We start from the raw sequence: 26,724 nt of genomic DNA, 5'->3' as shown, positions 1-26,724 counted from the left end.
TAGATAAAACAAGGTGCAGAATTAGACCCACAAGTTAGTTAGCAGATCACCAAAGCAGCTTTCAAAGAACTTTGAAACACCTGGTGCTTCATTACCAACTCCTCTCTGGTTTTTTGAATCTTGCTACATGTCCTGAAAATGATATGTAATCTCTAGTTCAGGTTGGTACTGGCCTCTCTCTCTTCAGTCTATATACGGAGAAGGCAGGCGTCGCTAGTTGACATGAATAGGTCAAGAAATTCAGCTGCACCCACGGACTGTCAATTGAAGGAACTCATTCTCCCCACGTAATATCTTGGGAAAAAAACAATTGTGCCTGTCAAGCAACTGTCAAACGCGAAAATGCTTGGTACCATTGCCAAAATATTCAAACAAGAACAACCTGACTGGCGCCACTAGTAAAATCAAAAAGACTCCATTCTGGACACAATTTCAAACTTGCAAAATACAACTCCTATCAAATCCCTTTGAATATCTAATGAAGTTAGTGCAGGCATGTCTCGCCTTTGTTTTTTGCAAAGCCATGCTGATATTTCAACCAGTATTCTCACCACCCACTTGAACCCGTCAGACTATCTGACATGGAGTGACTACCGACTAGTGATTAAAGTGCTCAAGTCTTAAGAAACTGTCTAGAGTATATTAAGAAACTGCTTCAAAAGGAATTAACTGATAAACCAACAGTAATAGGAGGATCTGACTCTCACTCCCCCTTGTCTCCTATTTTCTTTTTTTAGTTTATGTGCTTGCTTTCTGTCTCATTCACAACTCTCTTCTCCTTGTTCCCCTCTCTCAGCTTTCTCTCTCCCCTTCTTTTAACTTTTTTCTTCTCCATCTCTCTTCTTGTCACATTAATTTCCTTCCTCCCTGTTTATCTCCCTCTCGCATTTTCTCTTAAACTGGGTTTCACAATGATCTCCTCCCGACCAGTTATTATGATTTCCTCTGTTAAGCCAGTCACAAATGCGAGACCTATTTGCTTTGCCAGTGCTTGTTTATAGATTGCTAGTGCAGACAGATGCTTCAATACGTTAGATGAATCCGGAAGGGGAGGGCAGTTTTGAGACAGAAGGCAGAATTGGTCTGTCCGACTTGATCTTCAGGTGTTTATGGGATTTTTAGAGGTCACCTTGATGAGAAGATGCAAGGCAAATGCACCCCAAAGGCAGGATCCACGATAACGCAAATTCTGCTCTCCAAACAAATATGTATGTCGAAGGCATCAGCGTGAGACAGAATAAAACACAAGGAACGGACACAAAGCACACAACACATGCACACAAATACAGGCAGAAAGAATACAGAAAACACAACCACAGTAACAGGGAAGCAAGCTACCAACATGGCAACACGAACAGTAAGAGGATCACGGCGACTAAAATAAAGGCATGTGTGATCCTGGATCTATTTACTGCAAACTTGAGAAAACATTTTAAAATGCAAACAGTGGCGGAAGGAGGGTGAAAATCCTACCAGTCGGAAATACAGACATGGTTCGCTTGGCTTCACCATCACCAGGGGCGTAGGAGACATTAAATTTCTGGGGGGGACAGGGACAGCCTTGGGGACTTTCAATCAACCCTATTCAAATCGCTCGTTGTTTACGAACTGCAGGCTCCGATAAATATACACAATCATATATATCGGAAGTGAAATAGGGAGAAAGGAAGGCATGTTTACACAGTCTGAAAGTATCTTTTATTGTTATTTATATTCACAAAGTAATTAGCTCAAATGTGAAAATAACATGTTCATTAACCTTGCATCTTCATGCACCAAGCAAATCAAGGTAGGAGGGTAAAAAGGAAGAACATACTCTTTGCGCCCCACACCCATCATGCCCTTCACCTCATGCCAATTGGAACCGCACTGGAGAGATCAAAAGCAATTAGGTACAACAGTTGTAAAGTGTGCTCGGAAACCATAGTTCTAATAACACTTCTACTGCTGTGTGTGATCTTGGGAAGCTCAGCTCCACATCAGTCATAACTAGAAGCATTTCAACTGAAGAATCTCTTGGAGTTACAGGCTATATAAACATGGATTCTCTAATCTCTGTATAAACTGCAGTCACTAATTTCTTTAGAAACGGCTGTTTGTGATGCACCAAGTCACAGCGTGTAAAGAAAAGACATTCACGGATTATAAAGAAAAGACATCAGAAAATGACTATGATAAGGTTATTACAGTCGAGTTCGGACATTACAATGCCTTCTGCCAGAGCTAGCAGCCAAGGTAAAAGGCAGATCACGCCAAGGAGCATAATTAATAAAGCTGTTTAAAGCAAAAAATGTAATGTTGCTTTTCTTTCTTCTGCTCTACTTTAATAGCTTGGTATGACAGAACCTATGCACTAAGGTTTTAAGTGGTTTGTGGGAAAGTTGGTGGTGTGACCATGTATTATATGGGGTTAAATACCCCCTGTGTACATAAGGATATTGCAAGTCACCTTAAAGTTCATACCTTATAAACAAGCAGTGGCAAAGTCAATAGGTCTCGCCTATGTAAGTTCTATTGCCTTTGCTAATGTGTTTTAGCCATGCTGTACACTAGTGAGACTACTATTCAGCATGGCTCAAAGTTAATGGCATAAAGGAGAATGATGTGTCATCGACTGGTGTGGCATAGTATCATGGAGTAAGTAGAGTGTCCTAGAATGGAGCAGTAAACTTAACTTTGAAGGAACAGGGGGTCCCTGGAAAAAAATGCAACACCACTCCCATAAACAATGATATTAAAGTAGTATGCAAATGGAATGTTTTATGCATTTATTCAATCAAAATATAAAAGATCAAATGTAGTGGGAAAACATCAACAGGGGAAATCGAGAAAGACTGGTATTCGGGCATTACACAAGTTATCTGGATGGCCCAATGTCGCCAATTACAAGAACATTTTAAAAAGTAACCTATATAGTACAGTGGTTTGGAGGAGGCTGGCCTGGTTTGTAGTGGGTACCTATGGTACTTACACCTTATACCACATCCAGTTATCCCTTATTAATGAAATGTAGGCAGTGCCTAGACACCAGGCTCTCTAGGGGTGGCTCTAGCCAAGGCTTATCTAGGAGACATGCAAAGCTCATGCAATATCACTGTAGTCACACAGTACTCACACACATGAAAGAAAATACTCAGTGTTACAAAAATAAAGGTACTTTATTTTAGTGACACAAATGCCAAAAATACCATAGAGACTATACTCCCTTAGGAGGTAAGTAATGCACCAATTATATACACTAGTATGCAACAATAGCAATAAAAACTGAAAACAGTGCAATTAGTGAAAATCACAATGGTTAGAAATGGGCCTAGGGGAAACACAAACTATGTACTAAGAAAGTTGAATGCGAATGTCGGTTTCCCACCTAGGCAAGTGTGGTGTGTAGAGGGGCGCCGGGAGTATTAGAAAATACCAAAGGTAAGTAATAGAACCCACCTCAGAGCCCAGGAAAGCAGGAGTAAATCACAGTAACTTTCCCAGAACACACAAGAACACGAGAAAGAAGATAATGCAAGAACCAGAAGATACTTCAAGACACAAAGGGTGGATTCCTGGACCTAAAGACCTGTCGAAGAATGGGACTAAGTTCAAGAAGCACAGAAGAATCCAGGGAGGACAGGAGCCCCCGCTAACCCGAATCAAGGTGCAAAAGAAGAACCACTGGTGAAGAACAACAGTCAGTACTGCACCCAAGAAGATGGATGCGGGTTGGTGCAGATGATATCCCACACCGGATGGATGATTGCAGTCTGGTTTGCATCGATAGATTCCACCAACAAGCCTTGGCACAGGCAAAGCTCATGGTTAGTGGAAAAAGGCACTGCCCGGGACCAGGAGGGACCTGGTGGACTCTACAAAGGAGGAGGAGTCAGAGGGGGCTCTCAGCAACTCAGAGAGCCCACAGAATACCAGCCAGCACACACAGGAGTCCCCCAGCACGGGGACAAAGGAGTTGCAAAAGGAGGCCCACGCAGCACAAAAACAAAGGATCCATTGCCACCAGAGAACCACTGTGTATCTCAGGAAGGAGTGCTAGGGGCCGGAGCTACATTGTGCACAAAGAATTTCATAGAAGGATGCCACACGCCTTGGCAACTGAAAAACACGTGGTGCGCGGGGTACTGTCTTGCGTGAAAAGGCAAGCTCTTACCTCCACCAAAGTTGGACAGTAGGACGTCAGGACCATCGGGACCACTTCAGTCTACCACCCGTGATGCAGGATCCATGCAACTCGTCAGGAGAGGGGACCCATGCAGATGGTCATCATTGCAGAGAGGTGCCTGCTGAAGTAGGGGAGTGACTCCTTCACTCCAAGGGAGATTCGTTCATTCTTCTGGTGCAGACTGAAGACAGGCTGTCCTCCGAGGATGCACGACCGGGAAACAGCTGCAGTTGCTGGCAGGAGCTGAAGTTACAATGTTGCAGAAGTCGTCTTTACTTCGTTGTTGCAGTTTGTGGAGTTCCTGGAGGGTCCAGATGCAGTTTCTTTGGTGAGAGGGTGAAGTAAAGGATGTAGAGGATTCCTGCTGGAGTCTTGCAATCTGAATTAAAAGATCCTCCAAAAGGAGAGACCCTAAATAGCCCTGAAAGGGGGATTGGTCAGCTAAACAGGTAAGCACCTATCAGGGGACGGCTCTGACACCACCTGCTGGCACTGGCCACTCAGATGCTCCCAGAGTTCGCTGCCAACTTGGAATCCAAGATGCCAAAACCCAGGGACCCTCTGGAGGAGCTCTGAGTACCACACGGGGGTGGTGATGGACAGGGGAGTGGTCACTCCCCTTTCCTTTGTCCAGTTTCGTGCCAGAGCAGGGACTTGGGGTACCTGAACTGGTGTAGACTGGATTATGTAAGTAGGGTACCAAATGTGCCCTTCAAAGCATTTCCAGTGGCCTGGGGAAAGAAGCTACCCCTTCCAAACCTATTTCCAAAGGGAGAGGGTGTAACACCCCTCCCCCAAAGGAAATCCTTTGTTCTACCTTCCTGGGCTTGAGATTCTCAATCAACAGGGGGGCAGAAACCTGTCTGAGAGGTGGCAGCAGCTGGGGCTGCCTGGAAAACCTCAGAAGGCTGGAATGGCAATACTGGGGGTCCTCTAAGGAGCCCCCAGAGTGCATGAAATCATATAACCAATGCTTGCAAAAGCCTTGGGGTATGATTCCAACATGTTTGATACCAAACATACCTATGTTCGGAGTTACCATTATGTAGCTGGGAATAGGGAGTGACCTATTTCCAGTACACGTGTAAAATGGCATCCCACACTCCTGAAGTCTGGGAAAATGGTCCTGGAGGTCATGGGGGCACCTCTGCTAGTGCAGGGGTGCCCTCACACACAGGTACTCAGCACCCTGCCCTCAGGGCTGGAGGGCCTGCTATAGGGGTGACTTATAAGTGACCTGGTGCAGTGTAACTGTCAGTGAAAGGGTGCATGCACCTTTTCACGCAGGCACCAATGGCAGTCCTGCAGAAGCCTTTGCATGGGCACCCTATGGGTGGCAAAAGAAATGCTGCAGCTCATAGGGATCTCCTGGAACCCCAATGCTCTGGGTACCCAAGTACCATATAATAGGGACCTATAAGGGGGCAACAGTATGCCAATCTTGGGTGAAATACTGAGTTACCATTATGCAACAACCATAATTTAAGGGAGAGAGCATAAATGTTGGGGTCCTGATTAGCAGGATCCCATTAGACACACTCAAACACACTGGCAAACTGGCCAAATGTGGGGGTAACCAAGCTAGAAAGAGGCTACTTTCCTACAAAGTAAGCATCCACAATAATGATTTACAATCTTTTATACACCCACTTTTACATGAATGACTCAAATAGTGATTCAAGAAGTCATTAGCTCATAGTACCTATGCTTATGCCAACTTACATACAATATCACAAATTCAAGTCAAGGTACTTTGGCCGATGATATTTTGATACCCTAGACAAGTATCAGGATCATCATAAGCCTTCGTTAAGCTTGAGTTAAAAGGGTTACAGAGTGCTTGTAACCAAAACGGCCAAGATAAATCTGACTCACGTCTCATATGAGTGACAAGGCAATCAATGGAGATCTGAATCTCTAATCAAGCGCAAATGCCATAAAGTAGTAGTAGAGTGGAGTAGTGTCACAGTGTAATAGAGTGTCATAGAGTGGAGTGGCAGAGTGTCGTAGTGGAAAGGCATAAATATGAGTGAACTGGAGTAGAGTGAAGTAAAGTAATGTGTACTTGCATAGAGAAAGTTGGGTAGAGTGCTGTTGAGCATAGTACATTGTTGTATAGTGGAGTGGCATAGAGGGTTGTGCAGTGGCGTTGAGTAGAGTATCGTAGAATGAAGTGGCATAGAGTGGTATGGAGTGGCATAGAGTGGAGTAAAGTGGAATGGAGTGGCGTATAGGGAGTTGTGTAGGGAGTTACAGAGTGGAGAAAGTGTTAGAGTTTAATGGAATAGAGTGTCAGAGTCTAGTATCATGGAGTGTAATGTCAGAGTGAAGTGTCATAGAGTGGAGTTGGGTGGTCTAGAGTGAAGTGGCATAGAGTACAGTGGTGCAAAGTAGATTGGTGTAGAGTGTGGTGGTATAGAGTGCGTTGGTTTTGAGTAAAGTGGTGTAGAGTGCATTGACAAAGACTGCACTGGTTTAGCGTCCAGTGCAGTAGCGTAGAGTGGTGAAGAGTAGAGGGGAGCAGAGTGGAGTGGCACAGCATAGATTGCAGTGGTTCAGAGTGATGTGTCATAGAGTGATGCGGTGCATGGTGGAGTGGAGTGGTGCAAGGTAGAGTAGACTGGTGTAGAGTGCAGTGATGCAGAGTAGAGTGGCATAGAGTGTAGTGGCATATAGTACATTGGTGTAGAGTGGCATATAGTTGAGCGGTGCAGAGTAGAGTACCGTGGTGCAGAGTAGAGAGGAGTATAGTTCAGTGGCAGAGGGCAGTGGTGTAGAGTAGAGTGGCATAGAATGCATTGGTGTAGAGTGCAGTGATGTAGAGTAATGCAGAGTAGAGAAGAGCGGCTTAGAGTACAGTGGTGCAGAGTAGAATAGAGTTGCATAGAGTGCCGTGGCATAGAGTAGATTGCTGCAGAGTACAGTATAGTGGTGAAGAGTAGATTGTTGCAGAGTGGAGCATAGTGATGTAGAGTGCAGTAGCATAGAGCAGTGCAGAGCAGATTGGAGTGGCGCCGGGTACATTGGAGTGGTGCAGGGTAGATTAGACTGGCATAGCAAAGAGTGGAATTGCGTAGATTGCAGTGGCATAGAGAAGATGATTTCAAAGTAGAGTGAAGTGCCTACAGTGGAGTGGTGTAGTGTAGAGTAGATTAGAGTGCCGTGGTGCAGAAAAGAGTGCATTGGGACAGAGTACAGTGGCATTGAATGCAGTGGTGCAGAGTAGAGTGACGTGGAGTTCAGTGGCAGAGTGTAATGTTGCAGATTAGAAGGTCGCAGAGTACAGTGGTGTATTGTAGAGTGGCATAGAGTGCAGTCGCCTAGAGTGCTGTGGCGCAGAGTACAGTGGCATTGAAAGCAGTGGAATAGAGTGCTGTGGTGCAGAGTAGATTGGCATAGAGTGAAGTGGCATAGAGTGCATTGGTGTTGAGTAAAGTGGTGAAGAGTGCACTGGCAGAGTGCAGGGGTGTAGTGTACAATGGTTAGAGTAGAATAGCATAGATTGCAGTGCATTAGTGTAGAGTGATGTAGAGTGGAGTGGTACAGCATAGATTGCAGTGGCGTAGAGTAGCACAGAGTGGAGAAAAGTGGTGTAGGGTGCAGTGGCATAGGGGAGATTGTTTCAGAGTAGAGTGAAGAAAAGATAAAGAAAAGATAATATACTTCAATATGCTTAAGTATGTAACGATAACAACAACATAAATAATAACGCTAGGCATAACAGCCCAAAATGAAATATGGCTTCTCCCTGTTAGCCACGCTATAATCAGGCCCTTCATTACCTAGATAAAAAAGCATTAAGCATAACTCTTAGAAAAATATACCCTTCTAATACCTAAATTGTTGTGGGAAAGGGTAAAATCTGGGCCCAATTTCGACTTCACTGTTTCAATAACTGGTGTGATCTTAGGCAAATACAAATACTGTGTTTCATAGTCTCCTTTCTAGCCTGCAGGCACCAGGCTGAGTGGGACTCTGTTACCTCCTTAGATCTTCCTCATTGTTCTGCAGCTCCTCTTGAAGGCCTCCTGCAGTGCTCCTCTTCTTGGCAGCAGCAGGTGATGCAGACAGTAATCATCCAAAACTCTTCTCCTCCTCCTGCCCTTTGTTCTTATGAGCACCCTTAATGCCCACAGCTGTGAACAGGACAAACAAAACGGCAGAGGGCCTCCTGACTCACCTTCATTCTGTTACCATCAGATTGGAGGATGGTCCCTACAGGGCTATTAAAAGTAGCGCTTTTCTAATGGCCCTCTGAATAATAGATGTAAAAGGGGAAATAATTTTGTCCCCTTGTCCCCCCCACCTTCGACCCCCGTGTCCCCCACCCTCCAAAATCTGGGGGGGATACGTCCCCCGCGTCCCCCACACTTCCTACGCCCATGACCATCACAATGGTCCCTGAAGCTGTGAGACACGCAAGAACAAACAACAACAATAGTTGTATAAATGCACCACTTCATACCATACTTGTGGTGCTTCGAAGCGCAACACAAGTCAAGTGATACTATAACACAATGTAATGGCGTTAAACGTGAAGTGTCCCCAATTATTCTGACAACTGATGGATGTCCGTACCCTGTAGCGCTCCAGTGGCACGGATATGAATGCCTTCAGCGCCAACCAGTTCGGAGGGGGTGCATGGGGGAAGCTTTGTAAGTTGGGGGGAAGGTAAGAAGCCTGAGCACATCACAAACGATTAGTTCACCTGTCAGCCGCGATGATTGGGCTCATCAAACATTGCAGCCGCTAGTGGACCGGTGCTCCAGCACTGGGCAGCCACGCGGCCGCTTTTGACAAAGTGGTGGGTCCGAAGTGACTCTGGCGTCGTGCTAATATCTGGTATCCAACCGGAAATGAGCATCTGCCTGTTCTACGTCATTGGGCAGCTTGGACGACTCTAAAGCGCAGAACGGACTGGGTTTGTTTATCATGCTGCCTTTTTTTTACTGCTTGCAGTGATAGTCTCAAGATAATTATATGTTTTAAATGAGACGACTAAATTGAGTATTAATGAAAATGAGTGTAATAAATTAAATTAAATGCACACGAGGGAAAGAAAATAAAAGGAGGAGGGAACAGTAGTGATAAAAACAGAAGGAAATAACGCAAGAACAAAAGAGACAAGCAGTGTTGTGGGAGGGGTGGGGACGACGACACATAGCCTTTCAAGAATACCTCCAATGGCATACGTGCTGTATGAAGCTTTAAAGCGCCATGGCCACCATGGATCACGAAGGGGACAGACAAAAGGCAAAAAAGAAGTGCTACTACACAAAAGTACATGGGTGATCATGCAGTAATCCATGTAACAGGGTCAGTCTCCAAGGGCGTAACAAAACAGCCTCAAGGCGGGACAAAGATAAAACATTTACCAACCAAAATCAAGGGATTTTTGCGAGGCAAGTCCAGGAACGAATGAAAGAAATGGGTGTAAAATAGGGGTAGTTAACGACCACAGAATAGATTACCACATGTCGAAAAGAGCAGGGCTTGTGCACTGCTATGCTCGACCTAAAAAAAAATGAGTAAGTCACACCGTAGAGGAAAATGAAAAAAACATTTTAGATACAACATGCGGGTAGTTAGCCCTGGTTCATTGTGCCCGTTCAACTCTCTAAATTTAAAAGAAAAAGTATGCTTGCATAACAGTACTTTGAGCAGAACCAAAAGATTACATTTGAATACATTTTTCTAATGGGTTGTTCATCAACTTAGGTGTCTTGATGCTGAGGAACAGAGACTAGCAAACATAGGAAGAAATCAACAGAAACAATTTGCAATGCAATAGGTCTTGTATTTGCTTGAGGTTAGAGCTATTGGCATTGTAAATGCATAACTGGACTTTTCTTGCCACATAATTTGGTCCTCTCTGCCACATAATTCCAGTGGCCCCGCATATAATTAAAGGGCAAGCAGGCCTACTGGAATATTATTTCAAAAAAGTCCCTTGAAACACAAACTACTCCCAGCTGTAAAACAAAAGTTCGAGCCATAAGAGAGCTGAAAAAGATGTGGAATGGTTATTATTTTGGGGTCCCCACTAACTTAGTGTGGGGACCCAGAGATGATCTAGACAGAAAGAGCACATTGTGGTGAACATTTTGTAGGTGATCCCATTGTCCTAGGACCTTCACAGGCTGAGAGATGCGCATACATGTTTTGTAAAAGGAATGCCCTGCAAAGCATTAACGGGCGACTTTCTGAGTGCGGCGAATATTGTATGTTCACCGTAATGCTTAGAACAGCCCCTAGAGGACACCACAATAAAAATAGCATTTGCAAGAAATATAATCATGGAACCATATAGTTAGCCTCTAGAGGGCATAACCACAATAAAACAGAATGGCACACAGTGATGCAGTGTAACCATATATTTATCACCTAGAGGGCTTTGTGAATTACACATTTTCAGGGCCAGCAGGCCTATTGGGATATTACAAACAAGGCCCTTAACACACAAACTACTCCCAGCTGTAAAATAAAAGTTCCAGCCATGAGAGACCTTAAAAAGACACTGAATGGTGGGAGGGACTATTATTTGGGGGTTCTCACTAACTTAGTCTGCAGACCCAGAGATGAGCACTTAGAAAAAGCATCTTGTGTTGAACATTTTGAAGGTGGTCTCTTTGTCCTAGTACCACCACAGGCTGAGTTATGAACAAAAATGTTTTGTAAAAGGAATGCCCCGCAAAGCATTATGAGGCGAGTTTATCCCGAGTGCAGTGAATATTGTAGTATCGGCTCTTTTAGGGTGCTGGGAGAGTCGCTTTGATGAGTTCTGTGTTTACCAATTACAAGGGATTTTTGAAAGCCATGGCGCACAAAGGGGAGAGACGAAAGCAAAATTGAAATGACTCCGATTAGATAACAGTGTGAACAATGTGACAAGCACTCCAATACTGCCAACTGAGTTTGCGCTGTTCGCACTCTATGAAACTGCAAAGCACCATAGCTGCCATGGAGCGCAAAGAGGACAGACAAAAGAAAAAAGTAGTTCACCCTCGCTAAAGTATATAAGCAATCATGCAATAATCCACGTAACAAGGTCAGTTGGCAAGGAGTAACAAAAGAGACTCAAGGTGAAACAAATGTAAAGCATTTACCAATGACATTAAGAGATTTTTGAAAGGCATCCCAGCAACGAATGAAAGTGATGGATGTGGTTAAAGCCCACAGATAGATTACAACAAATCGAAAAGCAGCGCAAGCGAGCTTCTATGCACAACCTAAAAGAAGATCTAGCCGAAGAGAGGGAGTTTTAGGCTGTTATAAAGGCTAAGTGGGAGTGAATGCTCTTGATGTGTACGAGAAGGCCTTTTCCAAGGCTGAAAACTGAGCAGACGACGAGAGAGGCTGTGCCTGTCCAAAATCATTTAAAACAGGGAATTGAAAGCAGAATTGGCATATCAGAGCGTAAGCTTCTCAAAGGGCTGTAAATCACTCAAGGGGGGGGGGGGGTGATCTATCATCCTCTAATAAAAACCTAGTACTTAAGACAGAGCTTTTAACCCAGTGGAGTTGGATTCTTGCCTGTGTCACATGGATAGTTTCATTTTTGTTGTCCAGCAAAATTCTGAACCCTCTGCAGTTTGACTAGAAGGGAATTCGGCAGGCCCAGACAGAAGAAGTTACAATAATTAATTATTCTAATGTGTTGAACGTTCATGAATGTGAAGGTGACATGGCAAGCATAGAAAGGATCATCCATAACAGTCTTAGAGATTACGAATTTGCACATAAATAAAAAATAATTTCAGTTTGGAGACAAAGAGATCCTAATCCATCACAAGTCCTTTGGATTTAACTTTTATTGGTTGTTTAGGAGCTTCTCCCATGATCTCAGTCCAGAGCGTTTTGTCATTGCACAATGCTGTGCTGATATTAAGTTTAAGACTATTCAGGGACATTTAAATCAGGACTTAAAACAGACATCAACTCAAACTGTCTGTTGTGCTGGCCGCTTGATAGCTGAGACGCAAATCAACTGCTTGTTATCTGCATATTAAGCAGCAAGACAGCCAAATGATCTAATTAGTTGAGCTAGTGTACAGACACAGATGTTAAACAACAGAGAAATGCAGGAATCCTGTGGGACCCCACAGTTGACAGCCAAAGAGGTGGAGTGATAAGCCGGAAATGCAACAGACTGGACCCGTCCTTTAAGAAAAGATAAAAGCCAAGCAGCAACATACTCCTCAAATCTAATTTCAGTCACACATCTTAACAGTCTGGCGTGATCCACTATACTGAAGGCTGCAAAGAGGTCAAGAAAAATCAAAGTGATGGATTCAATAATCAATTGCACACGTATCAGGTTGCAGGAGACTTCTTGGAAGCACTTCCTTGTCCAGATGCAAAATGAATCTTAATTCATCAAGTGCTAGAGCAAGGGCTGTGCCCTGACTGGGGTGAAAACCAATTTGCCACAGGTCGAGCCTAGGGGGGACTCTACATGTCTAAGGTCCATGTCACAAACATTTCAGTTTAGTCTGTTTGTAATGGTTTCAATGACTGCAGATTTAATGAAGCAGCTTGGTGCATCACAGAAAAAAGCCACTGGTTTGCAGGGATAAAGATTGACATTAAGGGTCTAGTGCTCTGACAGTACAAAATATGGCCAGATCACACAAGGCCGGAGGTCCATATCTGGCATTAGATACGGTTTCCTTTCATAAAATCTTACAGGACCATGAATTCATTCAGCTGCAAAAACTACACCCTGCCTGGGACCATATATATATTTTTGCATTATTGACCATGACGGGCAACATCTCTGCTTTGATTTTCCAAGCTTTCACTTCTCATTTGAGATTGTACTTTGGCTAAATTATTATCCAGCTTTGGCAAAGCCAATAGGTCTGATTTTTATTCAGGCATACTAGATCTTCGCTGTGCTGTAATGGGCTGTTGTGCGATACGTTTGAATGTACCAACAGACCAAACACATACAGGCACTTACAATTTCAAGATGTATGCATGCACACGAGTCAGACAACACATGAATCGACACAAGAAGACAGCCATGGATTTTGGTTGGAAGAATAGCTGGCTGAATACAAGGATGAATAGATGGCTGGAATACAGTGCAGTATGATGGTGGGAATGTAGATAGGTGGAAGAAAAATGGCTGCATACCTCGATCAATGCAAGTGTTGTTGAATGGATGACTGATTGACTGTTTGCTGAAGGATGAGTCACTATGAGTGGGTGACTAGAAATCTGTATGGATGATCAATGTAAGTAGAACTAAGCAGAAATATGGAAGTAAAAGAAGTGTAAATAAGGGCATTAAGAAAGGGTAGGGTTAATATTTGACGCAGGAATAAGATTAAGCTGAACTATGAATAAAAGTAGAAATAGGTCAGAGAGTGTAGGAAGAAATGTAGAAATAAGAGTAAGTGCAGAATTGGGAGTGCTCGGAAGTAGGGGCAAGGGTAAGCATTATAAATTCAGCTGCAAAAACAAGTAGGGATAAAAGGAGAAGTAAGAGTAGGACCACGATAAGAAGTGCAGAAGTAAGAGTAGAATAAGAGTAAGTATAAGCAGGGGTAGGTAAACGATGGAATAAGAGAGTGTTAGAGTAAGTTTATCTGTATGAGAATGCATAAGTAGAAGTAACAGTAACTGAGTTAAAGTAGGATTAAGATTAGGAGTCCGTGTAGGAGTAAGACTCAGTAATTAGAATTAAGAGTTGATTTAGGTTGGAGTAAGAGTTGGCATATGTAAGAGTAAATGGTGGAGTAAGTAGTAAGAGGAATACAAGTAGCAGTAAAGGTAGCTGTGAACAGGAGTATGAATAAGTGGGACAAAGTAAGTGGTGTGGAAGTAGGCTAAAGGAGTAATCAAAACAATTGTTTACATGTTGTAAAAAGTGTTTACTGTCATGTGACGTAGACAAAGTGTTGGGGGGTCTTTTAAACCTGTATTTAATCAATAGCGATAAACCAGAGACCTTCAAAGCTAGTCTCCTGGAGTGTTCGAAGAAAAGGTACAAAACACTAGATTCTTGTGCAAATGCCCCCCCTTAGGCAAAGTCACTGCCAGGTCAAATTAAAAACCTCAGGCACATCACAGTCACTTAATAAGTATAGAGATGTTGGAAAATCATTACATGTAGATCAGATAACATGCTGCCAACGAAAAAAATATACCTGGCTAGAGTAAAATGCAGTAGCATGGATGGAATGTATTTACTGAGTGCCGAGAGAATGCAGACAAAAGGTCTTCCAAAACGCATACAGGCTACTATAAATGAAAGCACTCCTTTCCACTGTAACCAGCTACCAGAAACAAAAGGCACAGCTATAAACAGTTGTCATTAACTGGCTGCAGCAATCTAGAGTGAGCAAGAGGTATGAAGTTTACAGATGGCAGCTAACAGCCGCTTTACCTTCTCTTCTGAAGTTAAAGGCGCCTTTGAAAAGCGACCCTGCTTTAAAACAAAAAAAAAACGGTTCCTTTGAATGGTGATTCTCAAATCTGCTGCTGAAGGTTGTTAAAGAAAAGCATCAGAAGAATTGCCAGACCATGCAAAAAAACGTATACAGGAAAAGCTATATAAAATATGTATTTTCATGTATTTGGTCATTGAAACTAGAGAATATTTGTCTCGCTGGTAGTAACACCTTCCCAATGCTCATTCACAAGTAAACAAACAAAATGCTGTCACTTTCAAGACATGACACCCCAAACACACGACTGTCCTGTGGTTTGACAAAGATTTGGATGACACAGGCAACAAAGCCAGTGGCTATAGGAGACTGACCCAGTGGCCAGACTATCGGCCTCATTACGAGACTGGCGGTCAGACCGCCCCAGACAGGGCGGTCCGACTGCCCTATTGTGACCATGGCGGAGCCGCCACGGTCAAACCGCCGACACCGGCAGGCTGCAGCCAGACTGCAGCCTGGCGGTCATGGCGGTTGTAATCCAACAGGGCAGCACTGCAAGCAGCGCTGCCCTGGGGATTATGAGTCCCCATCCGCCAGCTCTTCCATGGCGGTAAACATCGCCATGGAAAGGCTGGAGTAATGGGGGAATCGAGGGTCCCCTGGGGGCCCCTACACTGCCCATGCACTTGGCATGGGCAGTGCAGAGGCCCCCATGCACAGTCTCATCACGCATTTCACTGCCCGAATTACGGGCAATGAAATACGCGACGGGTGCTGTCACACCCAACGTACCACAACATTTCCACCAGCTCAATTGCAAGCTAGCGTCAATGTTGTGGTGAGTGTTCCGCTGAGCTAGCGGGCGAAAATGCTGTTTTCGCCCGCTGGCCCAGCGGAACACTCCTAATGTGGTGGGCAAAAGATCTCCAGTACTGGTGGTCTTTTGCCTGCACCAGCTTTGGCGGTCCAAAGTCGTAATGATGCCATATGTGTACTGTGGGCAGAACCAGAATGTCAGCTCAACAGAACAATGGCTGAAGGATGCTAACCCAAAGACAATTTTGTATGTCTATGCTTTAATAGTAATTTCAAGAGATCTGGCAAGGCAGTCAGAGGGAACCAGTTGGTCAATCAAGTACCCCAAGCAAAGTCGGAGATCTGAACTAAAAGAAGGAGTCTCTAAAGTTAAGATTACACTGTGGACAAAAGGTCAGTCTCCCCTAACAATTTACCTTAAGTGTTGAAAGTGAAGTCTGTGATTTGCTGAGGACATTGAAAGGTAACCCTCTAAAGACAGACTTCCTTCTAGAGACACTCACAAGCTAAGTGACAAGTGCACATAGAATGAGGAAAAGCATCTTGAATATTACACTAGAACACATAAGGATGAAGTGGAAAGTCACACAAAATGAAATACTTGTTTTTAGGCCAACAGAAATTACACACAACACAACCTTTTTAGTTTTCTTTAGCAGGATCATATTTTTTGGTTGGGTGGGTACGCAACCTGCATAGATTGTTATTCTAAATATTGAGTAAAACTAGAAAACCTATGAAGGTGTGTAATTTAATATATATACGAAACATACATATTGCTGCACATGACTTTTGCAGAATTCGGGTATTGGCTGGGGTAAAACTGATGAAGGGTCTCTGAGCTGCAGGGTCCAATACCAGTTCCAAGGAACAGGAAACCAAGACTAGTTTTTGCCCTTATACAAGGAACCACCATTTGGTGCTACGGTCACTAAATTCTGATGGAGATCACTATCCACGCAACATAGCTCACACAAACACACTATGTCCAACACACGTACGCAGCACACGATCAAGGGGGATGAAGTACCCCAGTTTATAGGGCACTAAACAGATTTTCCACTGAAGGAGTCAGTAGACAACACCACTGGAGGGCAGGGGAAAAGCCTATAACTTTAGCTAACTCGTATTGCTGCCAACCATGTCTCTCTCTCTCTACATTCTGGTTAAGGCGCACTAGTAGTATAATACTCTTTTAGGAGAGTAATAAAAACAATGTGGGAGGAACAATCATAACCGGAAAAAATTGGGACACAGAAAATCAGCAAAGAGTAGATGCACTACTGTTTGCGAAGTGTGCAGACATGCATCTTTACGTATGGTCTGCTTTTGGCCGCATGGATCTAGATCAGACCTTTGTGATGTCTTTCTCTACTCAGATCAGATATATCTTTATTCGATCTCAGAAAAAGATCATAAAAGAACATATTACTCACATCATACAGACAAACTGAATACAACGTGAGTCCTAAATATTTTCTATTACATATTAAAAACACCAATCTATTTTAATAAAAGCTTAAAAAAATTGTTAAAAAGACAAGCAGAAGTATCTGGCAGAAACAGACGTAAAATACATTAATTAGATTAGGTAACATTTTAGAATCAATGAGGATCAATTGCTACTACAAGTACCTTAAAATCCCAGTAAGCGGCAGCCTAAGCCATTACCCCCCCATGGTTTCCTACATCGCAGGGACATCTTAGGAAAGCTGCTCACTCTAAAGCTAATGTCAAGACTATTTAACAGTTGATGATATAATAGGGCCTCTCAAGATTCCCTAAAGGCCAGTGGTTTTAAAATCTCTACTCACTTCTATGAGATTTTTTACAAATGCTGGTTTCAACACCTGGAAAGGTCTTGGTCCCAGCCGAGGTGAGTACTTTTGTTGTAGTAGCAGGTGTTGCCTTCATTTTTATCATCTGCTCTCGGGTGGAAAAAACATCTTTGCCAGCAGCCCCTTTGCCATAACTTTTATTAGTGATTCTAGCTCCCTTTTCCTTTCTTCTGTAGTGTGAGTGGTGTTTGTTGCGTGGGGGATTGGAGCGACCAGATTGGGCTGTCTTCTACCTAAACTCTACCATTATTCTTGGGCGCCTTCAGTATTACATCCTTGAAATCTTCCTTGTTTATGTGGAGACAGCTTGTAGCACTGGTGCATTCCTTCTAGGATTACCGACTAGATAATATTAGAGTCTCGGAAAGGCATGTCTTCAAGTACCTCAGATTTTCATCTCCTGGATTCTTGCATTCCTGGTTCTAAGGAAGGTTCCAAAAAAAATCACTGTTTTATCTTCCTCTGTGTGCTATTCTAGGCTGGATCACAAAATATTTTGACTGGTACATGTCCTTTTTGGTAAGTAAGGCAGTGGTTGGTGCAAACAGCTTTTACCAGCGTACTATAAAAGCAGATTTCTAGAGGTGGTAATGTGTGACAAAAGTGTTTGTGCCCATTTATAGTGTTGCATTTGTTTGTTGTGGTGGTGGTGGTGTGTAGCGTTTATCCCGTGCTGTTCTTTTCTGTACTACATTACTACATTGTGTTGTATTTGTGTTGTGTTTTGACTACTTTGTTATGTAGTTCAGTATTGTGGTCTGTGGGGCAAAGATGGACTTCACTCCATGTTGCCCCTTCCCACTGTCCTGCTCTGGGAGCTGCACAGTGGGAGGGACTTCCATGCCACCAGAGGTGTGCCCACGAGCTGTCACAACACCAATTTTCCGAGTTCTTCATTACTTTGGTGATGTGCTGATGCTCAGACTTCTTTCAGCACTGCCCACCTGGATTTGTACAAGTGTCTCTCTTGCTCTAACCTTCAGCTTCCATCACTGCCACAGACCTGAGGTCCAATATTCCCCCCTCCACCTGTTGGCCCCTCTACTTCCCAGTTCTTTGCCTCTGTGGAGTTCCATAAATTCACCCTACTTCAATCATTTCAGCAACTGCACAAATTTCATATTGCATAAAGCTGTGGCAAACTTCCTAAAGCACACCCTCAGATGTATTTCTGCAGATTTGTGTGTTGTCCAGTTGCCGTCATTTCTATGCGCCCCACACTGTGGAATTGTGTGTAACCTGCGTACTATCCTTATTCCTGGAAAAAAAACCTTATTACAAACTCTAGTCTCACAAAAGAAAGGGAGTCATCAAGACCTCTCACTCTGTCATTTCTCTGTAAGAGCATGGCATTTAGGTCATGCACTTGAATGATTTTCAAACAATTTGTAAATTCTTAAATTGAACACCAAATGGGAAGTTTATCATTTTGCAATGTAAATTAGCCTTGTTAGATACGTTTATGGCAATAATAAAGAAAGGCCAAACAAAAGTAGAAACTATTTTTTTGAAAACAGTGATACTGTAGTGTCTATTTAGCAGACACTTGATAGAATAAATTTCAGAAGCATAAACTATGGATGGCCTAATGGATATGAAGCCAGCAATGAATGCAGAAAGGCAACTTTCACAGAATATTCAAATAAAGGCTTCACAATGTAAATAAATGGCTTAGTATTCTGCAAACACTTTTGCTAAAACATGACTAAACTAAAACGCAAATACGATTCACCAATGTTGCAACAGGAGGTAGAATAGCTCCTCTATTTCACTTCTGGGCAAGCCCTTAGGACACAAAGTCACTTTGTAAATGCCACTTACTAACAATAAAATGCCTATCTTGATTTATAATAAATTTCTTACAGTTATTACAAAAATTAAATATCAGATGGACTCCACTAGGAAAGATTGTCAACAAAATGTTGGATCCCTGTTAACAGAATCTTGCAGAAGATTGACACAGCGGACTAAAGTAGGTAAATGAATTGTGAGTACTTGATGACTCTTCATACTCTTCAAAATGCATGGAATAAAAGTATAGGCACTGAAATAAAGCTTTAACTTCCCTACTTTAGAGTAATATAAACTGTAATATGTAAGGAACGTCATAATATTGACATTATGACCTCAGTGCAATTCGAGGTTGGCAGACTCGCATAACAGGTTTTCCAAAAAACCCTACACAGTCTGACTTATGGGCTTTTCATGGGAATCAACTATACCTACTCTCTGGCTGAACCCAGAATGAATTTGTAACAAGGGGAACCTCCGATCCTGCCAGGTCTTTTCACTGCTTGCGATACCTTAGCCCATGAAGTTCTAACTTCAAGACCACATGAGTGCAGTATCAGACAGGAAAGCCGAGGCTGACTTTCGCTATTCTTCAAGGAGCCTTCCCAGACGATCTAGACGGCACCATTTTGATTTTCATTTAGCCCCTTCATAAGAGGGGTACCTCGGGCTTATTTCTTGAAACCCCTCTCTATTCAACTTTTAGATAGCCGCACAAGCTGGGTTGATCATATAATCCAGATTCTCATGTAGGAGGTATGCCGATAATCCCTAACTAATTATTTGTATGGACAGCAACTAAATTTAGCCAGGTTCCATTTTGGCAACTGCTAGTCCACAGTTGATGAAAGACATTGATCTTCAGCTGTAGTCTTAAAAAACGTCTTCTTCTTAAAGGCTCTTCCATCTGAATGGTAGCCTCCTAAACCCAAACCTATGGGAGCCTCCCGAACAAATGGTAGTCTCCCACAATCTCAACCTGAGGCACGAGTAGGTTACATTTGTGTTAGTTTTAACCAGTATTTTTCCTTCATACCGTAGGCCACAAAGTCTCAGCTTTTATTTAAAAGTTCTAAGATTCTACCATTTCTTGCTGCTGAAGCCTACTTTCCATTCATGCAGGCGGGAGTTGGTTCTTGTCTCATTTAATTCAACTCACTATGCTTTAGTCTACTGCTGTACTTAAAGTACCGTCATTAATTGGTGCAGATTGAGGAGGCTACCTTCCTGCAGGCATTGCCCTGCAGAATCTCTGCTTCCGATCATCAGAAGCATATACCTAGGCTTCCAATTGCTAAGCTCTCTATACCTATGAATCCCTTTATATCCAAGGCTCGAGAGTTATCTGCAAGTTTGTCTGTTTTTATCAACCAACCTTCACCTTCCACTCTGCTTTAGCTCATCTTTTGAACTTCCCTAAGAAAAGGAAGACTCAAAAATGAGAATTCCTTTTCCTATCCAATGGCAAAGCCAGGAACTCCTGGCCTCCACTACTGCAAGCATCTACATACATCTACAAGCATCTATACAGAAAACTCCTAAATCTCGTTATTCACACAGTAATATTTCACTCTGTGCTCTATCTGGTAAAAATTATAAATAACTAAAACCTAAACTGATATTAGACGGGTTAACCATCTGTATTTCAGAAGACTAGACTCACATATGTTAAGGTTACATACTTTTAAGGTCGAGCCTAGACAGCACACATGCGCTGCCTGTAAGCACTGTTGGATGGAGTATATGAATTTGCTCCTGCCTACCGCTTAACATAGGTTGAAGGCAGTGTCGCTCTTCTTTGCTGCCTCCTAACTGGTTTGGCAGCCGATATGTCACTTCTTGTATTTGGCAGAGGAGCACCAGATAAGTACAGTTTAATTACACCTGGAATGTTTTTCTGTTGGTTGGATGGACTAGTTTTCTTTGTTTCCTTCCTCTCGTGTTTGCCACCAAGCATTCGTGTTCACACACGCGGTTCATTTTCCGCATTTGCCCTTCACTTGGTCTTTACTTTACATAATCAGTAATTACAAGTTGTGTCGTGTGTTTTTGTACATTTTTTGTGGCTTTATACAGCATGAAATCGACCCAGGAATGAATCCTCAACAGCGCACAGCGAGAGAGCAGATTCTACAATATTCACTGCACTTGGGGAAACTCACCCCATGCTTTGCAGGCATTCCTTTTACAGCACATTTTTGCCCATAACTCAGCCTGTGGTGGTCCTACGGCAATAGGATCACCACCAAAACATTCAGAATGTGTGCTCTTTCTGTCCAGGCCATCTTGTGGATCACACTAGGCTGGAGGGGGCCCAAAAATCATAACCTCTTCCACCAATCAATGTATACTTAAACTCTCTTATAGCTGGAACCTTTGTTTTTACAGCTGAGAAGAGTTGGTGTTACAAGGGCATTGTTTGCTATAATATTCTGACAGCCTTGCTCGGTCTGCAACATAGTGTATTTCTGATAAAGGTTTAATATTTCAGCCATTTCACTGAGGACTTGGTACTTCTCCAGCTGTTTCAGGTTTGGGGGACAGTCTGAGCTTCTGACCTCAGAAGAAGTTCTGGCAGTGTTCTCTGACACTGTACTCTGAGTGCTTTGGCTCCACAGTGATATCTTGCCACAACCAGAGGTACTGCACCTTCTGCTGTTGACTCTACAGGGACATCTAGCCACAGCCAGTGATACTGCACCTTCTGCTGTTGACTCTACAGGGACATCTAGCCACCACCAGTGGTACTGCACCTTCTGCTATTGACTCTACAGCAGAGGTCTCCAAACTTTTTAATGCCGCGCCCCCCCAGTTGAAAAATAAAAATCATTGGGCCCCCCTTAGAATTTTTCACAATTGTTTTATAAAAATCGCAATGTTTAAATATGTCTAAACCTATTTAAACATTGCAGTTAAGTGCTGTTACCTTTTTAAAAATGCAATAAGCACAATAAAAATAAAAATGCACAAGCTTCTGCTGAAAACAAAGGCATGATATCTGCATAATGTGTTTTTTTGCCAGTGTCTGGCGCCCCCCCTGGGGTCACTTGAGGCCCCCCTCGGGGGGCCCGCCCCCCAGTTTGAAGACCTCTGCTCTACAGGGACATCTAGTAACAACCTGTGGCACTGCACTCTTGTGCCGCTAACTCTACAGTTAAATATTTAAAAGGCCCTCTAGGCCTTAAAATGTGTAATAACTATGCCCTGAAGGAGATGATTATATGGTTACACTGCAATGTTCTTTGTCATTCTTTTTTCATGTGATTATGCCCTCTAAGAGCCGACTATATGGTTACATGACCATGTTTCTTCCAAATGCTGTTTTTGATGTGCTGCCTCTATAGGGGCTGTTCGGACTATAACAGTCTAATGCCAAGTGTATGAAGGAATGCACAAACGCAGCTTATTTCTAATAAAGGTTTAATGTGCAGCATGGCTAAATATTTCAGCCATTTCACTGAGGACCTGGTATTTCTCCAGCCGTTTCTGGGTTTGGGGGACATTCTGAGCTTCTGATGTCAGAAGAAGTTCTGGCAGCTTTCTGTGACACTGTCTGCTGAGTGCTTTTGGCTCCACAGGAACATCTAGCCATGGCCAGTGGTACTGCACCTTCTGCTGTTGACTCTACAAGAACATCTAGCCATAACCAGTGGTACTGCACCTTCTGCTGTTGACTCTACAGGGACATCTAGTAATGACCTGCGGCACTGCACCCTTGTGCCACTGACTCCACAGTCAAATGCTATTTAAAAGGCCACTAGGCCTGAAAATGTGTAATACACTATGCCCTCAAGAGGCTGATTACATGGTTACACCGCAATGTTCCTTATCATTCTTTTTATGTGATTATGCCCTCTAAGGGCTGACTATATAGTTACAGGACCATGTTTCTTCCAAATGCTAATTTAACTGTGGTGCTCTGTAGGGGCTTTTCAGACCATTACAGTCTAATGCCAAGTGCATGAAGCAATGCACAAACACAGTTTATTTCTGATAAGGGTGTAATGTGCTACATGGCTAAATATTTATAAAAGTCCCAAATGCAAGGTTGTCATTATCATTTACAAGGCCAACAGCTCTAACTCTTGCTAATGCAAGACCTACTGCATTGCAAACGCTTGTTTAAATATTAAACTAAGATGAAACTTATCACTGTGTTATCTTCAACTTATTCCCCTTCCAAAATCTCTCTTATTTTTCCTTTCCACCTGATGTACTACATATTTTTTAGTTTTGTATCTTTGGGTGCAAATGTATTTATCGACTAAAAGCTCAAAAATGTAATATTAAAAACCATTAACGCAGACCACGTGTGGACCCGTTATAATGAAAGTAGCTATGCTATGGGTTCAGGCACGGACTGCGAACCCAAAGCAGCCTTGGCAAATTGTGGGAGATCAGCCCCCGTACGGTGCGTAGCAAGTGAGCCTGACCTAGAGGGTTTGCTGGATACCGCCCTCAAGAATATTTAGGATGAAATGGATAAATGGTGCATTCTACAACTAATTTTCATTATATATTCAATTGTATTAGTTCTTAAAGTATAGTAAATGATCACCTTACAGTACACAAAGATACAACAAACATTGTTGGGGCCCTTCAATGACTGCCTCACTATCACTCTCCAACAGTGCCCCTCATCCCTCCACAGCACCTCTCTCACATGTATTTAATTTGTTTTATAGCGCCTCTCATACCAGTGTAGTAACTTTACATCACACACATACATACAAAAACAATGAATTCCATGGTTGTAAATCAGTGTATAGAAAATATTACATGAGACAAAGGGGGCTTGAGATGTAAGATTCATGTGCCATTTATACTGGTAGGCATTTTCTTTTTAACAGTCCTTGGTCTGGAGAAGCAACACACAGGATTCAAAACATAACACAGTGCCTGTGGTTGGCTTTACTAAGAAGAATTTATTTCTACCAAAATACATACTTTTTAGCAACATGAGGATAATGAAAAACTGGGAAAATCATAACTTCCTAATCTGTACCAAGCAGTTTGCATTCAGCTCTTTGATGGATGTTCACAGCTCACTGTGCTAGATGATTGTAACTTATGAACTGCACAGTTGCAATGAAACTCTTGTGACAAAAGCAGTAATCCACAGAGCTATGCACATAAAATACAGTCCTGTGGTCTGCACGGGACACATTCTTTGCCGCAGGCTTATTAACCCCCTTCACTACCTTAGAAGAGTCACAACTGCCACTAGACAAAACTCTGATTTCTTTCCAGCATGAACATTAATCACCAGAGCTATGTTGACAATTTTATTGTTGCCTGAAAACTGCTGGATATTCAAGGAACTCTGCAGTGGGTGCTTTTAAAACCATAACATATTTCAAGACACAATGCCTGTCCAAACTCACCACTCAGTGTGGTGGGGTGGCAACAATCACATTGCCCTAAAGCCATCCCTAGGCAAGGCAGCGGGCCACATAGGCTGGCAGAGCATCTCTATGTAGCAGTGCTACAACCATGAAGGCCATGGGTAAGCAAGGAAGAATCGTATGTGCACACATTCTTCCCTCCATAGCACAATCACAGAGACAACAAGGGTAGGAGTGGGAACCAAAAGTAGCCTTGCATGCAGCTCTTTGATAGCAGTTCATATCTTACTGTGCTAGATTACGATAGTAACTTACCAACTGCACAGTAACAAAAGGATCTCGGTGACAAAAGTAGTAATCCACTGAGCTATGCACATAAAATACTGCTTTGTGATCTTCAGAGTACCTGTTAATCCTCTGCACCACTTTATGACGAGTAAAAACTGCCACTAGACAGAAACTCTGCAGGAAGATTAATCACCAGAGATATTTTGGCACTTATTATTGCCACCAGCCAAAGGGCCCACCAGCACGCGCCACCATTTGGATATATTTAAAACTGAAACTGGTGGCACATGCACCCGGTCAGCACTTATTACTGAAAGGTGCCCAGCACTGTGGTGGCCAGTTCTAGCGGCTAGCCCGAGCTTGACTGCTGTCCGTCTGCAGGAGTGCATTTACTCCGTGCCAAGCAGCACGACGAGGTAAGAGAAGAGGCCACGAATGGCGAGGTGAGGTAAGGATGAGAGGGTGGAATATGCGAAACAGGGCAAAATAATATTATAACAGGGCCATCACTGGTATTGCTTTTGCGTATTATTACAGATTGATGGCCCTATGAGCAAGGGATGGTCAGCCACTGTTCTTTTTGTATCTTTTTATTTCATTTTATTTTATTTTTTTAATAAAAAGCATTTGAGTGCACCTGTAAAGCCTGTTCCGCCCCAGAAGGCAGGAAACAAATATCAGTGCTGAGTGAGTTATGCTGGCCTGATGATTTTGTTAGTTAGGGCCAATGTTTTATCACTGCTGCAAAACCGACCCATCTAACAAAACCACACCCAGTAACAAAACCGCCGCTACCTCCCCAACCCTTTCAGCCTCCCAGGAGAAAACCTGATGCCCGGTACGGCCAGCCTTGTATGAGTCTAAGCACTTATGTGGTACAGTCCTTGGTGGACCAAGGAGCAGAGCAACCTGCTTAGGATATTTGGTTCTGGGCGGAAACAAGTAAACAGAAAGGTCGTGTAAGTGCTACTTAATCAAAAGTTGTGGGTGGTTGCCATCAATCACTTTTATACCTTGACGCAGGAGAAATTGCACTTTTTTTAGAAGCACTTCCAAAAATACATGATTTGCCTGCATGGAAGCAGCCGTTTGTTCATACTTAAAAGCTTCTATGGATTATGAGATGGTGGGGCAAATGTTTTAAAATGTCTGATTAAACAAAATCCAAGTTTTATTTTTGAAATAAAATGCTCTATGAAGGCAAATGCCACAAATGTAATGAGTTTTATTTCAAGAGAACCATTTCAATTGAAAGCAGTTTTGCTAATTTGTTTTTAGACTTAGGCTTCCGAGCCCTGCATTATTTGTGGGCCATTTATAGCAACAGACAAATGGCGATACCCTGGGGATGGTTTTTATCGGATGCGATAAATAACGCCAATTATGAGTTTACATGTGAAAATGGCGCACAGTGTGTGGATTTTGAACCACCAAAACCTGCACTTGGTCGTGGTAGTTACGAGCCTTTTCAAACAACTAAATTTCACCATATTCGACCTGCTGAAATTTATCATAGGTCAAATCTGTCAGATTCTATCGTTACAATTCGAAATAAGGATTTGCACATGCATCATTATTTAGGGAGGCCCTCATAGTTGATGCCTTTGATTTAAGCAATGCTGCTCTTTGCCTCCACTTGTCGTGGATGTATATAAACACCATTTTCTCTGTTTCACAGAACCCTACCCTCCAGTAATCGCCTGCTTCCCAACTGTGCAGTACAATTACCTGCTCAACAGATGTACCAGTCACAGCTTTAGAGGACTCAAATTCTTACTTTTTGCCGAAATCATATTTTGCAACATCCTCGACCGCGCTTCATCTAGAACATCCTCCAAAAAGACAACATCTCCTTTTCGGGTCTTCATCCCCTTGACTAGTCCAAAAGGCACATGGCGGCAGCTGCAGGGAGAGACAAATGTGTAGGAAAACTCAACAACGTTTCAATACTGTTGCTTCAGAGATCTACAGCTACCAATATAAAAACTCTGCAAAGGATCAAACCTGTTGCGTCGATCTAGATTCATTTCAGCGGGGTGCTTGTTAGGGGATTTATTCTTCACAGATTAAAGTGCATTCACAATCCC

General features: G+C 42.9%; 1 protein-coding gene across 1 annotated transcript in view; it reads right to left on the bottom strand.

Moving 5' to 3' along the window:
- The window catches only part of RARS2 (arginyl-tRNA synthetase 2, mitochondrial), a 205,974-nt gene that overhangs the window by 34,750 nt on the left and 144,500 nt on the right, over positions 1 to 26,724 (bottom strand). The window contains exon 14 of the mRNA XM_069235558.1: positions 26,415 to 26,539. Within this exon, the coding sequence (XP_069091659.1) occupies positions 26,415 to 26,539 (125 nt within the window). The remainder of the gene's footprint in view (positions 1 to 26,414; positions 26,540 to 26,724) is intronic.

This window comes from Pleurodeles waltl, chromosome 5 (genome assembly GCF_031143425.1).
Source record: "Pleurodeles waltl isolate 20211129_DDA chromosome 5, aPleWal1.hap1.20221129, whole genome shotgun sequence".
Taxonomy (NCBI): domain Eukaryota; kingdom Metazoa; phylum Chordata; class Amphibia; order Caudata; family Salamandridae; genus Pleurodeles; species Pleurodeles waltl.
Note: the sequence above shows the minus strand (reverse complement) of the source record. Positions and strands in the feature narration are given on the sequence as shown.